Source organism: Capra hircus, chromosome 18 (assembly GCF_001704415.2).
Source record: "Capra hircus breed San Clemente chromosome 18, ASM170441v1, whole genome shotgun sequence".
Classification (NCBI taxonomy): Eukaryota; Metazoa; Chordata; class Mammalia; order Artiodactyla; family Bovidae; genus Capra; species Capra hircus.
Genome location: NC_030825.1, coordinates 30,657,512 through 30,676,285, shown reverse-complemented (window position 1 = coordinate 30,676,285; position 18,774 = coordinate 30,657,512). Strand labels below are relative to the sequence as shown.

At 37.5% G+C, this 18,774-nt stretch overlaps 1 protein-coding gene and 1 non-coding gene across 2 annotated transcripts in view; one reads left to right on the top strand and one right to left on the bottom strand.

The window, feature by feature from the left end:
- Positions 1–17,865, top strand: part of CDH8 (cadherin 8) — a 397,394-nt gene extending 379,529 nt beyond the window's left edge. The window contains exons 11-12 of the mRNA XM_005692098.3: positions 14,092–14,343; positions 15,775–17,865. Coding sequence (XP_005692155.1) covers positions 14,092–14,343; positions 15,775–16,268 — 746 coding nt within the window. The 3' untranslated portion in view covers positions 16,269–17,865. The remainder of the gene's footprint in view (positions 1–14,091; positions 14,344–15,774) is intronic.
- TRNAG-CCC lies at positions 6,083–6,155 on the bottom strand. Its single transcript has one exon. It is a non-coding gene; the product is annotated as a tRNA-Gly (tRNA).

The window sequence follows — 18,774 nt, the reverse complement described above, 5'->3', positions numbered from 1 at the left end:
GAAAGCCCATAGAGTGTTGTACCGAATACTTTTGGATGCTGTTATAATACTGCCTACCTGTGGCCTTGACCATTTAATTTTCCCCTTGTCTCTGATAAAGGTGTTATGGACTGGAGAAACTGCCCTTGGCACACTTTCTCTTTATCTTATCTTTGAGCTTTAATATAACCTTCTTAGAGCCCACTTCTACTTCCTTCTTTAGGGGACTTTTGCTAAGATGATAGAGGAAGTGTAGGAATACATTGGGCTTGGTAGTAATTCTTAACAGTCAGCTAAGAAACCTTGAGTAAATGATTCTATTATTCAAAAAACTTGTTTATCATGTGTTTAATGAACATAAGAATGTCTTCCTTGCCTCTGTCAATAATAGTTAATCAGACTTATTGATTATATTAGTTTCCTAGGGCTGCCATAACAAATAATCATAAACTGAGAAGCTTAAAACAAGAGATGCATTCTTTTCCAGTGTAGGAGCCAGAAGTCTGATATCAAGGTGTTGGCAGCACAGTCTCTTTAGAGACTCTGGAGGAGAATTCATTCTCCTGCAGCTTCTATTCACTGCAGGCACTCCATGGTTGTGGCCACATGTCCACATCTGCCTCTGCGGTCACATTCTCTCTTCCTTTTTTTCTGTGTTAAGTCTCCCTCTGACTTACTCTTACAAGGACACATGTTAACAAACTTTCTTATAAAGATACATGTTATTGGACTTAGGACCCATTTGGTAATCCCAGATAAACTCTTCATTTTAAGATTGTTAACTTGATTGCATCTGCAAAGGCCCTTTTTCAAGTAAGGTAACATTTACAGATTCCAAGGAAAAGAACATAAACATGTCTCCTTGGAGGTCACCATTCAGACCACTACACTAAACACCATCTTCAGATGTCTAAGAAAAAATTTCCTTTGATATTATCCATTTAGAAACAGTTAGGGCTGCCCTAACTCCTGCCAGTGCGGGAGACAGGTATTCAATCTCTGATCCACATGCCACAGAGCAACTAAGCCCGAGCCACAACTCTTGAGCCTGTGCTCTAGAGTCCAGGAGCCGCAATGGCGGAGTCCACGTGCCTTAACTACTGAACCCCTTCCATCATAACAAGAGAGTAACCCACTCTTGCCACGCAGCAATGAAGCTCCAGCACAGCCAAACCCCCCCACCCAAAACAGTGTATGTGCCTTCTTAAAGAATTTTGGAACATGCTTAAATTTCATAGATTACTTTAAAAAAATCCTAACTTTCGTAAAGTGAAAATCATAGCTCATCCTCTGTACATTTCATCTGCCAGATGTCAATTTTGCAAATATTTACAGAATTGTAGTGCATGGTTATAGAGGAATAAGCTTTATTTTTCTGTTTAAAAAAGTGCTAATTTTTTTATATATGTAATTGTAAAATGCTGACTAAACATTAACTTTGGAATTAGTCTAAGAACTTCTAAAAGAATTCACAGTGATGGTTTTCTAAAGCCAAAGTTAACCTTGGTCAATATTTTATGGCTAGATATGTACACTTTATTATCAAATATTAGGCGATTTGGATGGAGAGGGAAATGGCAACCCACTCCAGTATTCTTACCTGGAAAATCCCATGGACAGAGGAGCCTGGCAGGCTACAGTCCATGTGGCCACAAACAGTCAGACATGACTGAAACGACTTAACACACACACAGGAGATTTGGAAATGAATCAACATTCGGACACAACTGAGCAACTGAGCATGCAACATTCAGATAAATGTTGAGATTATTGACATCAGGTGGCATGGTGAATGGTTTTAATGAGAAAAAAAGGGGGGGATGACAAATGATGTAATTAGGTGACTTAGAATATCCAATTGCATGTGGCACACTTGGTATATTGGTAAACTTCCAATGAATCATGTAGAAAATTATAAAGGTACCGGAGGAGACTGGCTTCACAAAGTCTTAATTTTTATCAGTGCATTAGAGTCTGATTGTTTCCAACCAAACTTAGTGTTTGAAGTAAAAATACATAAATGCAGTGGAAATGCTATGATCTATGGCAATGGCACCCCACTCCAGTGCTCTTGCCTGGAATATCCCATGGACAGAGGAGCCTGGTAGGGTGCAATCCATGGGGTCGTGAAGAGTTGGACACGACTGAGCGACGTCACATGCATCATATTCTTAGATATTATACACTATATATAGGCATATATCTACTATGTTGAAACCAATGGATTTGGTATTTTTATTGCTTTGCTAAGTTTTTAGAAATAAACAGACACAACACAGTGCTAAGAACTTAATTAAATTTCTTGTCCATACCTACTGAGCAGAGCACCATTTTCCCTTTGTTTTGGCCTCCTTGCCATTTCCATTCCATTTGATTTGACCAAGAAAAAATGAATTAAATTTGCAAGTAAAATGACAGGAGACATTTCTCAAAAAGGCATAATATCTACTGATCTTTTCATCTATTCCTTTGTCATAAACATTTGTCTGGCAAGTGCCTTCATTAACTCTGGCTCTTTGTTGCTTAGGCTTTTATCTAACCGGATGAACAATAGCTATAATTCTATGATTTCAAATAAAGGGGACCTAGACCAAAGTAAACTTTCTGTATCAGGGCAACAATAATAGATAAACTACCCTGAAACAAATAGAGAATTCAGGTTTGCCGGCTTTGTTTTATCTGAAGGAAAAGACAACGTAGAGAGAAATGGGATATTTAAATACTATAAACAATAATAATGGCCACTATGGTTTTATTAAAACACACAAAAAATAAATGGAAGGAAGGGAGAGAGGGAGGAGGGAAGGAGGGAAAAGGAAGAAGGGAAGGAATATGCATATAGAACTAATAAGTAACTATAGCATTATCTAGGTAGCCAGTCAATGAGGTCACTAAGAATCGGACATGACTGAGCAACTTCACGTTCACTTTTCACTTTCATGCATTGGAGAAGGAAATGGCAACCCACTCGTGTTCTTGCAGAGAATCCCAGGGACAGGGGAGCCTGATGGGAGGCTGTCTATGGGGTCGCACAGAGTAGGACCCGACTGAAGCGACTTAGCAGCAGCAGCAGCAGCAAGCCTGCTGCAGCAAAATGCTTCAGACTGGTGGCTTCAACAACACAGTTTTCTCACAGTCCCAGAGGATAGGAAGTCAAGATCAAAGTGTAGGCAAGATAGGATTCATCCTGAACCCTCTTTTTTAAACTGCTTATAGATGGTCACCATCTCTCTGTACATTCTCATGACCTTTTCTTTGTTTCCTCTTGGATAGAGAAAGAGCTCTCTGACATCTCTATATTCTGTAAACACCACCCTATAGGATCAGGACCCACCCTTATAATCTTCTTTAATCTTAATTACTTCCTTCATCTCACAAGCTAGTAAAGTAATGCTCAAAATTCTCCAAGCCAGGCTTCAGAAATACATGAACTGTGAACTTCCAGATGTTCAAGCTGGTTTTAGAAAAGGCAGAGGAACCAGAGATCAAATTGCCAACATCCGTTGGATCATTGAAAACAAGAGAGTTCCAGAAAAACATCTATTTCTGCTTTATTGACTATGCCAAAGCCTTTGACTGTGTGGATCACAAGAAGCTGTGGAAAATGCTGAAAGAGATGGGAATATCAGACCACCTGACCTGCCTCTTGAGAAATCTGTAATGCAGGTCATGAAGCAACAGTTTGAACTGGGCATGGAACAACAGACTGTTTCCAAATAGGAAAAGGAGTTATGTCAAGGCTGTATATTGTCACCCTGCTTGTTTAACTTATACACAGAGTACATCATAAGAAATACTGGGCTGGATGAAGCACAAGCTGGAATCAAGATTGCAGGGAGAAATATCAATAACCTCAGTTATGTAGATGACACCACCCTTAAGGCAGAAACTGAAGAACTAAAGAGCATTTTGATGAAAGTGAAAGGGGAGAGTGAAAAAGTTGGCTTAAAGCTCAACATTCAGAAAACTAAGATCATAGCATCTGGTCCCATCACTTCATGGGAAATAGGTGGGGAAACAGTGGAAACAGTGTCAGACTTTATTTTTCTGGGCTCCAAAATCAATGCAGATGGTGATGGCAGCCATGAAATTAAAAGACGCTTACTCCTTGGAAGGAAAGTTATGGCCAACCTAGATAGCATATTCAAAAGCAGAGACATTACTTTGCCAACGAAGGTCTGTCTAGTCAAGGCTTTGGTTTTTCCAGTGGTCATGTATGGATGTGAGAGTTGGACTATAAAGAAAGCTGAACGCTGAAGAATTAATGCTTTTGAACTGTGGTGTTGGAGAAGACTCTTGAGAGTCCCTTGGACTGCAAGGAAATCCAACCAGTCCATCCTAAATGAAATCAGTCCTGGATATTCATTGGAAGAACTGATGCTGAAGCTGAAACTCCAATATTTTGGCTACCTGATGCTAAGAGCTGACTCATTTGAAAAGACCCTGATGTTGGGAAAAATTAAAGGTGGGAGGAGAAGGGGACGACAGAAGATGAGATAGTTGGATGGCATCACCCACTCAATGGACATGAGTTTGAATAAAGTCTAGGAGTTGGTGATGGACAGGGAAGCCTGGTGTGCTGCAGTCCTTGGGTCACAAAGAATCATACACGACTGAGCGACTGAACCAAACTGAACTGAACTGAACACCCTTAAAGACTCTATCCCCGAAGACAGCCACAATGGTGGGGGTGTGGGGGGCGGAGTCAGAGTTTCAACATATGAATTCTTGAGTCACACAAGTTCAGACTATAACAAACACTTATTAATTTATTTACTAAAGGAAATTTTTCTTATAAGGGTACTAATGTACCTTTGAAGAAAGGTCATTTGATTTCCAATTCCGAATGATTCAAAGACTGAATATCAAGAATCAAGAGGAAATTCTTTCTAGAAACCAGAGAAGATACTTACTTGGATTCGGAGCCCTTTCCTGAATGTAGGACTAAGTCATCCAATTTCAACTCAGTAAAACAGAATTCTGGTGTGTACCTCTTTAAATGATGGTGTTTCAGATATTTTAGAGCAATGTTTCTTCCTCCCTGAGTCTTCTCTACTTGAATATAAGCATCCTCAGTTTATTGTTCATGTTACAGGATATTAGGCAGGTCCAGGGAAAGACTTGAAAACCATCAGTATTTCTCTTAAATTTCCATATAAGACTCTGGCTATATATTCTTTCCAATAGCCTGAAACTAAACCTTCTCACTGATTTATTTGAACCATAATACAATCCTCTATGACAAAATAACATAAATGGAAATAAATATGAGTCTCACAAAATATGGGTAATGATTACTTGCTCATTTATTTATTCAGCAAATATTTGCTTAGTATTCATTATGCATCTTAAATTGGTTATTTGTTACTTGGAAGTTCCTAGTTCATTTCTGTATCCCCAGTGGTCTATCATATACCCATTATGACAACATTTTTTGCGATGAGTGTTTTGATGAAATTGAAAAAGTTTTTAGAAGATTATATAACTAATTTATCTGGGGAGATTGGGGATGACTAGTAAAGGAAATTTTCCCCGAAGAAGTGATATTTAAGCACAGACATAAAGATCGCCTGAATATTAATAATTCAAATTAGGGCTAAGGAGGGATAGAGAGATTATCAGGCATAAAAAAAGAGCACGTATAAAAGCTCTGAAGACAGAAGATGCTTAACTCAGAAAAGACCAGGAGGACTAGAACAAGGAAAGAAAGAACAGAGACAAGACCAAATAAATATAGGTTAAACAATGTGACTAATGTTGTTATAAGCACCTTTGTTCTGCGCCAAGTCCTGTGCTGGAGGCTGAGTAGAGCTGTGACAAAGGCTAGTTAGTCTCCCTCAAGGAGCTTAGAGTCTAGCAAGATAATACACAAATGTATTGAATGTTATCTGTTTGTCTCTATAAAGTCAAAACTATTGCACAAAACTTCTAAGAACTTAATTTTAAGATGGCTGCCTTTGTTAGAGCTTCTAGCAATTTCCAGTTTATAACAAGTGTTCTGGAATAACACCTTGGCAAAACTAAGAATATAAGTAACTTTAAAAAATGTATTTATTTATTTCTTTGTCTGTGCCAGGTCTTAGTTGCGGCATGTGGGATCTCTTTCCCTGACCAGGGATTGAACCTGGGCCCCCTGCATTGGGAGCACAGAGTCCTAACCACTGGACCACCAGGAAGTCCTTAAGTAGCTATTTGTATTCAAAATTATTCTGTTGTCAAAATCTGAAAGAAATTTCATACATAATGGCATAATTGCAATGTGCTATCTGAAAGCAAGCAAGTCTATGCACCCACTGTTTACCTGGTCCTTTCTTTAGTGTATCCCTTGTATTACTCAGACAAGGAGAAAGGAACCTAACTATACCACTGCTGCTGCTGCTGCTGCTGCTGCTGCTGCTGCTGCTGCTGCTGCTGCTGCTAAGTCGCTTCAGTCGTGTCCAACTCTGTGCGACCCCATAGACGGCAGCCCACCAGGCTCCCCTGTCCCTGGGATTCTCCAGACAAGAACACTGGAGTGGGTTGCCATTTCCTTCTCCAATGCATGAAAGTGAAAAGTGAAAGTGAAGTTGCTCAGTCGTGTCCGACTCTTAGCGATCCCACTACTTAGGCATATTTTCATTTTAAGTATGCCTGGTGCTATTAGTCCACCTTAACACCCTTTCATGATCTTTCCTTCAATAGTTGATCATAAACAGAAACAAATGGGTGTGGAGTATGAAGCAAGGTTCTGAAAATGGAGTCATTCATCTTCCTAGGTATAAGGCTCATAAGCAAAACATTATACAAGGATGAGGAAACAGGAAAATCCCTAACTGAGAAAAATACTAGGGAATATTCCACCTATTGAGGGTATCAGAGAACTAGGTGATAATGTTTTTATGTTTCTATCTCAAGGCAATGCAACTGCACTAGATGGGAGCAGCTGGATACTAATCTATCCAGCTGGATATTAGTCCACACTAGAGAATTTAAGAGCCTACTTTCTTCTTAAATAAATCTTGGCACAATATTGTTCTATATTTGCCAAACTCTGTAACTATATACTCAACTTCAAGAGATGTAATTTAAAAAAAATCATTAGTTATGTGTCTATGGACTTGCAGTGATCATTTTATCTTTTTTGTTTCATATGTTTTCCAGTTTTATAAAATGTCTGTGTTTTCTCTGATAAGTCATTATCAAGGTAGTATCCTCTTACATCTGTTATGCTCAAAAAGAAAAAAAATGCAGTAAATATACTTAAGATAAGAAGCCATAGGATAGAGCAGGTTAAGTTTCTAAGACAACAAGATGATATAAAATGGAAATGCATCTACATATGAAGGATTGTAATGAAGGTTTTTAAATAACATAATAATATAACTGAAGCCAAGTTTAGAGGTAGTGAACAGCTAAGTCCTTGATATGACTACTTTTCCCCTTTACATCGTTGTGAAGCAAATAAATGAAAGAAAAAATTAAATTGAAAAATATTAGAGTACACTTTTATAAACAGTGTCTTCAAATAAGCACCATCAGTTATCTTACTTAATGCTTAAAGTCAAAAGCTATTTTCTCTTTTTTTAACATCAAGAACAAGGTACACGTGTGTACCATAATTTCTTATATTAAAAATTGTATTTGAGATTCTTGTTAGTATAGTAAGATAGGAGAAAATTCATATAGGCATTAACCCTAGACGTATTCCTCTAAGCACTGCTATAGCTACATCCATTAAATTTTGATTGACTGCATTTTCACTTATGTTATCTCATATCTTTTTAAATTTTCCTTTTGATCTCTTTATTAAGTCATTGGTTATTGAAGACTGCATTGTTTAATTTCCACATATTTGTGAGTTTCCTCCAATTATTTTCTATTATTGATATCTAATTTCATTCCATTATGGTCAGAGAATGCATTTTGTATTATTTACATCCTTTTGAATTTATGGAGGTTCATTTTATGGCCTATCCTATGATACATAATGCAGAATGCTCCACGTGTACTTGAGAAGAACATTCTATTGTATTTGGGTGGAGTATTCTATCAATATGTTAGGTATAGTGGATTCATACCGTTGTTCAAATCTTCTATTGCTTATTTACTTCTGACTAGTTGTTTTATCCTTGCCTGGAAAAATCCCATGGATGGAGGAGCCTGGTAGGCTGCAGTCCATGGGGTCGCTGAGGGTCGGACACTGAGCGACTTCACTTTCACTTTTTACTTTCATGCATTGAAGAAGGAAATGGCAACCTACTCCAGGGTTCTTGAATCCCAGGGATGGCGGAGCCTGGTGGGCTGCTGTCTATGGGGTTGCACAGAGTTGGACACAACTGAAGCAACTTAGCAGTAGCAGCCTTTGTTTTATTCATTACTGAACGTATAATATTGGAATACCAAATCATTACTTTTGAAATCTTAGTTATTATATGCTCCACAATATGTTATGTATGCACAGTTTTATACAGTTGCTTTTTAAAAGTTAAGAAAAGAGAAAAACTATGCATTTATACTGTCTTCTATAACTACATAATTACTTCTCCTGATGTTCTTTGTTTTTAGCGTGGAGTTGAATTACCATCTGGGGTTATTTGTTATTTGCTTTCAGTCTGAAGAACTTCCTTTCTTGTTTCTTTTAAGACATGTCTTCTGGTGACAAATTCCCTCAATTTTTTGTTTATCCGGGAATATCTCTATTTCATTTTTTTTGAAAGACAGTTTTGCTGAATACATGATTCTGGGTTGAAAGTTTTTGATTTGAGCATTTTAAATGTGCTAGCCTTCTTTCTTCTTGGGTCCACTGTTTCTATAAAAATTCAGTTGTTAATCTTATTGAGGTTCCCTTGGAAGTGATGAGTCAACTTTCTCTTGCTTTCAGAATATTCTTCTTGTCTTTTAGTTTCAGTACTTTTTTCTGTCTCTTTGTGAGCGTCTTTGTGTTTACCTTGATTTTCGTTGGTTTCTCAATGTGGAAACTAAGGTTTCCAAAAAGTTTCGAAGTTTTTCAGTCGTATTTTTTCTTTTTCTTTCTTTGTCTCCTCGTATTTTCATTGCAGGTATATTGGTGAACTTAATTTTGTCCCATATATTTCTAGGGCTCTATTCATTTTTCTTTTTTTCCCCATATACTTCAGTTTGCAAAATTTCTATTGATCTATCTCCAAGTTCACTAATGCCTTCTTTTGCCAATTCAGATTTACAGTTTAGCTATTGTAATTTTTCATTTAGTTACTGTACTTTTCAGCTCCATAGCTTCCATTAAGTTCTTTTTAAAAAATAATGTCTATCTCTGTATTTATATTCTCTATGATATGAGATTGTCATCATGCCTCCGTTTTGTTCTTTAATGGTTTACTGTAGTTCTTTGAACACATTTACAATGGTTTCTTAGAAGTCTTTGTTTAACTAGATTTTTGTTTGCTCTTATGGAGCAAACCTGCTCCCACCTGCTTCCCACTTCCCATCCCTACCCCGTTTATGGGTCATGCTTTCTTGTTTCTTTGAATGTCTTATACTCTTGTTGAAAACTGGACATTTTTAGAGAATATATTATATTAACTCTGGATATTGACCTTTCAGCCAAGACATGTTATTGTAATTTGTTCATTTATTTGTTTAGTAACTGGCTGGATTATTTTAGTGTGGTCTGTCTTCCCTCTACAATGTTAAGCCTTTGATGTTTCACCTCAAGGGATCGCAGCCTTGGGCTTGCCCACAGTCACCAGCAATGGCAGTGGTTTTGGCAGAGTTCTCTCTTTCCTTGACTACACCCAAGTTGTTACGCTTCACTAGTCGCTAGATGCTTTCTGTATTGTTCTTAATTCAGAAATCATCTAAATTATTCTTAATTCAGAAATCATCTAAATCACTAATCCAACCCAATCTGGGCTCCTTCAGAAGGGTATTTCCCTCAGTGTTTCAGAATTGTTCTGACCCAGGCAGGCTCCTCTCCAGCTCTTTTCTCGTTTCTAGGTTCCTAGGTTCTTTACTTCTCAACTGAGGCAAAACATTGAGCCACTGGCTTTGAAGCTGAGTTGGAGACTATGCTGTATTTCTCTGAGTGACACCTCTACTTTAGGAGCTGGGCACTTGACATGAGGGTACAGTAGCCTCAAGTCTTTTTTGGCTTGGCTCTCCCAGTGTGAAACCACTGTCATAATTCAGGGCAAGCACAACTGAATCTCTGAATTCCCCGTGAAGCCTTGCCAAGGTAGAGCCTCTGCTGCACAAGCAGGGGCAGCAAGGAAGAAAGGGACCCTGCCTTGTCCAGACTCAGAACCCAGTCTGTCAAGAGGTAGTTAGGAGCAGGGTGAGAACTGGTGACACCACCCTGCAACTGCTAGCTGTGGCAGGGAGGAAGCTCTGTGCTCTTGGCTGGACCAGTTTGGAGTACAGTTTCCACCTTGCAGGTCTGAGAGAAAGGCGAAGAAGCTAGCTACCAGGTTGTAGTTGGAACACCATACTCAAGTCATTCCTACCAGGCTCTACTACACTTCCTGAATAAATATTTCTCTGTTTGGTGCCCTTCTCCAGAACTATTTAAGCAAACTAAGTTTGCTTAAATTTTATTTTATAAGTTTTATAAACTGTAATTCCAGTTCCACTGTGGAATTCTCCACATTATCATGCTCCTCATATGTATCTCTGTGTTAAGATATATTCTTGTAAGTTAAAAAAAAAATGTTTTAAAGGGTGGCTGAAATTAAATCCAATATGAAAGTTACATTTTATATACTAGCAACAATGAGATGAAAATATAATATTAAAAAGGTAATAAGTACTAAAGCAACTATATATATATAATATTAAGTGTAATGAAATATGTGAAAATATCTCACAGCTAAAATAAAAACATTTTAAAATATATTAAATAAAAAGAAACACAGCCTTGATATAAAAGACTAAAGTTGTCAATTCTCTTAATTTATTTACATCTTAATATAATTTCAAGTAAAACTCTTATAGGAATGTTCATGGAACTTGGTAATCTATTCTGCATTTGTCAGAGATTAGCAAATGAGCAAGAATAACTGAAATATTCCTAAAGAAGAACATAATTGAAAAAACAAACATCATGATTTATTATGAATTTTTCATACATAGAAAGCATAGTATTGATATAAGATTAGAAAAACAGAGCTCTGGAACATAATAGAGAGCCTAAAAGGATGAAGATACACAAAATTTTGATTTGTGAGAACTGAGAATTGAATGTTAGTTGGTAAGAGATAAATTACTCCACAATTAACCTTGGGAAAATCAATGATCAGTACAGAAAAATATCGATACCATACAATTGCTTAAATGTGAAAGGCAACATCTTATGAAAAGTAATTTTTATGTAATTAATAATTTAAAAAATAAGGCTAAATTACTAATCATTAAAGAGACTGATAAAATTGACTACATTGAGATTAAAATTTTAATAAAATGAAAAGGCATCATATGTTTTAAAGAAATAAAACAGAACTTTATTGAACATATTTGCAACATGCAATTTAGAAGGAATATGTATTTCAAATACCTGAATTTGAAGTATGTGAAGCTGCTGATATTCAATGGGTTTTGGGGGGTTGTGAAATAATGACAATTCAATTTGGCCTAATAAAATAATTAATAATAAATGTAAATACCAACTGAAAATATGGTAAAAAATATTAATAGGCAAATAGGCACTTGACTTTGTCTGGAGGTAGCAGGTGAAAGTTATCATAAATGACCCGTGAACTTCCTTTACTTTGTCAGTAATTTTTCTTTATATAGAAAGAGAGCAACATATGCAGGTACCAGGAATAGTAAAAGAAAAAAATAAGTGTGAGTTAGGTCTAAGACCCATCAATGCTTTTCTAAGTAATAAAGGAGATAGCTTTGTTCTGCAATGAGTAATACTCCTGCTGCAGTTTCTAAATTATCATTATAGATTGTTTAAAGAGAGACTATGCAAAGATAGTTTTTCATATAAATAATGTTAACCACAAAAAGACAAAAACCTCCATTGTAATTTTATTAATTGCATCTTGAAGAACAATTCCCATCTTCTGTTTTGAACTATGGTATATGAAATCATCCACAAATATTCCTTGTACTAATTAACTGTACTCAAACTTGTCTCACACTTTCTGGAAATATAACACACACAGCTATATATTTGGCATCTGTTTTGAGATAATGTTCTCCTGCTTTTAGCTTACTGGCATTTCCTTCTATGCCATGGAAATAAAGATTACTAGATCATTTGGAATATCACTGCTTACTTCCACTAGAGACCTCTTTTCACTTTTCAAATTACTAAATAATGAGACAATCAGAAATAACTTAGAAAAAAAAAGTTAACTCAGAGATTTTTTTCTCTCTAACTGCTTACTATCAAGACACTGTAGGTCTGCATATATCTTAAAGCAAAGACAAATATAATTTATACATTTATTTTAGGGAAAGTCTGTCACATTTTTTGAATTCTGGTATTTGTTTCCTTGGTGGCTTAGATGGTAAAGAATCCGCCTGCAATGCAGGAGACCTGGGTTTGATCCCTGGAGGAAGGCATGGCAACCCACTTCACTAATCTTTCCTGGAGAATCCCCATGGACAGAGGAGCCTGTTGGGCTATAGTCCACGGGGTTGCAAAGAGTCAGACACAACTGAGCAACTAAACACAGCATGTGTGTGTTAGTCGCTCAGTCGTGCCCTACTCTTTGTGACCCCATGGACTGCAATCTACCAAGTTCCTCTGTCCATGAGATTTTCCAGGCAAGGATACTTGAGTGGGTTGCCATTTCCTTCTCCAGGGGATCTTCCCAACCCAGGAATCGAAGCCGGGTCTCCTGCACTGCAGGCAAATTCTTTACTGACTGAGCTACAAGGGAAGCCCAAACACAGCATAGCACCACACATTGTACTATATGGTACAGAAGATTTAACACAGTTACCTAAAAATCATTTGAGTGGAGTATCTGTTCATGTATTTGAGTATTCTAGAAATCACTGAGCCATCTATGACCAGGAACTGTACCACAGTGGTTTGGAATGTCTGCCTTAAAATGCAACAATGAGGCAGACAAATGTTCTGGGGTCTGCAAACTTGTCAATATTTGAAAAAAATCCCCCTGAAATAATCATTTTGCCCAAATAGTACTGCACACATTAATCAAAGTTACATTTATTTGTTTTTGGCTTGAATATCAGTATGAAATAATCAGTGTTTCCATCTGAATAACCCTATGTCTTTCATTAGTTGAAATGAGAAAACAGACATATATATACACACATATACATATATAGCTCCAGTTCATGACATAGGGATGAATGACAACAAAAAGTTGCGGTTGAAATTCATTTTGGGAGTGAAATTTTGAGATTCATAGGGCTACCATGGGACCAATCACTTCTCACTAGTCAGTTCTACTTTGAACTGAAGTATGCCCTCAAGTGTCCTTAAGTGTTGCTCCAGATAAACAGTATACATTTCCATATCATTTATACATGAAAAATGGATCACCTGCTCCTATGACTTCTCATTTAATTCTTATTTGTGTAACCACTACAGGTCTTCTCTACAGAATTTTAAAATATGTGGCATATCTCCTCCAGTTGGCAGTAAATTGGACTTTTGTGTATCTTAATGTAAATGCTCTAGAGCATAAATGACCCTTTTTATATTAATAGGGACCTGTGAGAATCAAGTGCATTGTTTTGTATGCCATAGTGTCATAAAGTCTATCTTGTAACATAAAACTTTTCAAATATGGCTTTCAAATGTGGTGAAATTATAGCCTAGTTTTCATTGTCCAGATAAAGAACATTAAACTTATTTATGGGGACTTCAGGTAATTTGTGTTCTATAAAAGGACACTGGAAGATTATTTTTGCAAGAGAAATCCTTTGCATTAACAAGGTGAGGGTAAAACTCCATTAGTTTATCCTGAGGCCATCGTCTTTGAACCTGTTAGGGTGTGTATGGCCCATGCCAATTGGGAAAATGGGAAAAGGGAAGAAGAAGAGAGCATGACTGGTTCAGTGGAGTTGGGATTGTCATGAGGACTGCAGAGGATTTATGAACTAGAAAAACAAATGGCTGTTGTTCAGGCAGCCGTTTTGAAATGATGCAAACTATTTTAATTTTCATTTTTCCAGATAACTCGCTCAGCATTTTGGCAAAGCATAATGGATTCAACCGCCAGAAGCAAGAAGTCTATCTCTTACCAATCGTAATCAGTGACAGTGGGAATCCTCCGCTGAGCAGCACTAGCACCCTAACCATCCGGGTCTGTGGCTGTAGCAGTGATGGCGTTGTCCAGTCTTGTAATGTTGAAGCTTATGTACTTCCGATTGGACTCAGTATGGGCGCCTTAATCGCCATATTAGCATGCATCATTTTGCTGCTAGGTATGTACTTTCTTCATAGCCTAATGGTCACCATTTTTCTGGTTCATAAATGACTGTAAATAAGGACAGAGACCCCTAACTCGACCTAGAAAATCCTAGTCAATATTCTTTGGAAGAAAAACTCTTTTCCACTTCTTCAAGCTTTGAGGTCACCAAGAGGGAAAAAAAAAGGATTGCAATAGTAAATGTCCAGTTGGAGAGAAGTGTTCATTGCCTTTTTCAATTCCATCACCCGTGAAACGATAAACTACGAATAGTTGTGGTGGAAGTGGGGATGGACCTTTATGTGGTTATAACAGCAACTGTTACATAAAAAGACCTGCAGGGCTTCTGATGCACACCAGTTTACTTCAAGAGGGGGCTCTCATACGTCCAAACTACTCTTTTATCTAAATAGTGTATGGATTGGGTTACTGAATCCATCCAATCGCAAAATTTAGTGAGATAAGATGAAAGCAAACAAGCAAACAAAAAATACCTTTTCCTCAAAATTGCATTATGTTTCTCAGTTTTCTTGATACTAAAATCAAATTAAGATGAAGACTGCAAATTAAGAAAATGTTTTTGTAACTTTTCTGCTAAAGAATTCAATTATAAAAATGACATTAGACAGTAAGAGGACACAAAAGAGAAGTTATTCATACATCTTATCCTGCCCTTGGAAAAAGGTTATGTCAGTTACTACCTTCCTGGTTACATCAGTTCTGCTCACCCAGTATCTTGTTTTGAGCATCATTTCCTTCCATATTTGATGCCATTAGCCCAAGTTTGGTTTGGCTGATCTGTTTTTGTTTGTTTTTTTGTTTTTTTTTTTTTAAATGCATTCCTCTCCCTTTCCCCACCTTTAGTTCTACTTTACCCGGTAGAGGAAAACTAGCACTTTCACACAAGAGAAGTTGCCCATTCAAAGCTGACATTCACCTTAATATAGCACTTTGTCTGTGAATGAACATCATTTTATTAGAAACAGTCTTGAAGAACTTATTAGAAAAACACAAAACATACTCGATGTGATCTATTCAGCTCCTTTTTATTTCCAGAAGAGAGGCGTGGAGTCAAAAAGTATTGAATGACATGCCCAAGACACACAGCGAGCTACTCATGCTATCTGTGCTATTTCCCATTTTGCATCATTCACCCCAGAGCTCCCAGTGCTATTAAATGTAGCCTTCACCATAAATAGATGCAAACTTGTTATATTAGCCCAGCCTCTTCATCACCATTCAATAAATAGAAGCAACTTAGAATAGTATTCACTCCTAATTCAGTGCCCATACTTCAGAAAGGCATTTTACTTAATTCCCAAATGAATGCATGAAAGTTACACGTTCATAAGTTTTTAAATAATGCCCCTTGCTCAAAATACACGATGTGTTACTTGTGAAATTCTATGTCTGTCTGGCTAATTGTTATTTTGCCTTTTTCCTACAGTCATCGTGGTGCTGTTTGTAACTCTGCGGCGACACAAAAACGAGCCACTCATTATCAAAGATGATGAAGACGTGAGAGAAAACATCATTCGCTATGATGACGAAGGAGGAGGGGAAGAAGACACAGAGGCTTTTGACATTGCAACTTTACAAAACCCAGATGGAATTAATGGATTTTTACCCCGTAAAGATATTAAACCAGATTTACAGTTTATGCCAAGGCAAGGGCTTGCGCCAGTTCCAAATGGTGTTGATGTGGATGAATTTATAAACGTGCGGCTACATGAGGCAGATAATGACCCCACAGCCCCACCATATGACTCCATTCAGATTTACGGCTATGAAGGCCGAGGGTCCGTGGCAGGCTCCCTCAGCTCCTTGGAGTCCACCACCTCAGACTCGGACCAGAATTTTGACTACCTCAGTGACTGGGGTCCCCGCTTTAAGAGACTGGGCGAACTCTACTCTGTCGGTGAAAGTGACAAAGAAACTTGACAGTGGATTATAATAAATAAATCAAAGGGAACTGAGCATTCTGTAATATTCTAGGGTCACTCCCCTTAGATACAACCAGTGTGGCTGTTTGTTTTAGAGGCAAGTTTAGCACCAATCATCTATAAACTCAACTACATTTTACTGTTGAACCAAAAAGTTAATAATAAAAATAAAAAAGTATATGTTAGGAGGTTATAAATCTTGTGGAGTGTGAATTAAATTATGTGGAGTGTCTAGAAGTCTTTGGATATTTGATATTTACCTGTCCACCAGAGACAAAGATTGGGATCCTGGCTCCTCCTTAGAGGAATGGCATATAAAGAGGAAAAAATCAAAATTAAAAAGGTGCTTTCTTAGAAAAATGGACCTGCAAGAAATTTGCTGCTGATACGTGTCTTCTGCGAGGATTTTTATAAATGCAAATGGTTTTTTCCCCTTCGCCTGTAAGGATCCTGCCACTAATGATAAAGCAATACTTGGTCTGCTGTACATTCTGACTTTTTGGAGTTTTGGGAGGCCTCCTAGATTATACGGTACGCTGACCACACATTGTACATAATTGTTGGCCCCACTCATCAGAGACGGAATAGCATCTTTAAATATTGTGTCGAGCCTTAAAATATTCATGTTTGTAATCCATTCCAGAGTGGGGACTGCCAGCTCAGTGGTGGGAGGAGAGAAATCTCATTCGAATGGGCCTGTTCTCTGGAACCAAGGTTACTCTTCCCCTCTAGTTCACCTTCTCCCACAAGGACACAAAGAGAAACCGTGTCACACGGTGGACTACATAAAAGGCAGATGGTTTTACTGCTAGCGCGTGAATTTATTTGTTTAATCCTCAAAATAAATATTTTATTGATGTCCATTAATGCTTTTATTTATTAAGGTTGGTAATTTATAGATTAAGGGACTATATGGAAAAAAAACTAAATTATATCCATTAATAATCCTTTAGATTGTTTTATATAAATATATATACAATGAATGTTTAATACATGTACATTTTGATGAGATGAGTATGGCAGGCAATATTATCAAAGGGAAGCTAATAGTCTCTTTAGAGTAGAAAATGTTATTGTGACTGGTGATGGCAGGAACAGCATTTTCCCAGAGAAACTTTTGGACTGTTTTCTATTTTGTTCATAATCCTAGTATTTGGTGTTTTTACAACAAGCACAAACATCTGAAAGTATATTGATTCATGTGAATATTTAAACTCTAGAGTTTTAGATATCTACATAGTGCCCTGCCCAATAAACATGCTTCAAGTTGATCCCACTGTTTTAGAGCAGGAACTGATTTGTACATAATTTTACTGCTTCTGTTTTTAGCACTTCTCTCCCTGATCTTCATGATGATGCACAGAACGTCTTAGACTCCAAAACAGAACTGCACTAGAAGATGTGAGCGTATTCAATTTGTAATGCAAACCTGCCATTTAGGAGTAGAAAATGTATGATAAAACTCAAGTACTACATGCAGATCATTTTAATTTTCTACTTTGCTTTAACGCAATATTGTTTATTTACTCCATGTATTGTATTCAGAGAAACTCCTGTATTGTTTCCTACTTTGTGAAATATATTTTTATAAATACCTTTGTTGTCATCACCTTTTTTTTTCCAATCAGATGGAAATCGATTAACAGAGTCATCAACTCTAACTAGAATTCTGGAATGTTCAACACAACCATCCCATGGATCACTTTTTATTTTAAGGGTCTTTATGATAAAGAACCAGAGATGAGAAATAGCTTGGTTATGATCACACAGGAAGATAGCAACAGGGCCATTAAAGGAACATGGTATATGGTAAGGCTAGTTCAGCTCTGCTAGTTGGGGTCCTCCTGGAAACAAGTGCTAAAGCGGAGTTAGGAGGAAAAGGTAAAAGAAAGGAAACAGGATTGTGCAGGGAAATTTTTCAGACAAGGACACAAATTTTAAAATGTCAAAGTGAGGAGATTAGGAAGCAGGATTTGGCAAGAGAATCTTAGAGTGCAATGCAGACCTGACAAACTTTTGTCAGACAAATAGGGAGTTCTGAGGGGGTCCCGTGAGAGGAGTCTCTCATTGGGCAAAAACAGCCTCCAGTTCCTCTGCCACCTCAGTCATTGGCTTGGGGTTGCCTGAGAGAAGCAGGGCTTTAGCTGGAAATCCAAAGGCACCAAATTCTGGATTGACTACGTGGATTTAAAATGTTTAAATAGGGTTTCCCTGGTGGTTCAAATGGTAAAGAATCTGCCTGCAATGTGGGAGACCTGGATTCAATCCCTGGGTTGGGAAGATCCCCTGGAGGAGGGCATGGCAACTCACTCCAGTATTCTTGCCTGGAGAATCCCACGGACAGAGGAGCCTGGCAGGCTACATTCCATGGGGTGGCAAAGAGTCGGACATGACTGATCAACTAAAATGTTTAAATATTACATTTAGCATTTACAACCTCCCAGTGCTCAGCAACTTAACTGACCCCTTACTGAGTTTCTTTGCCTGAGAATAGTTTATCTTTA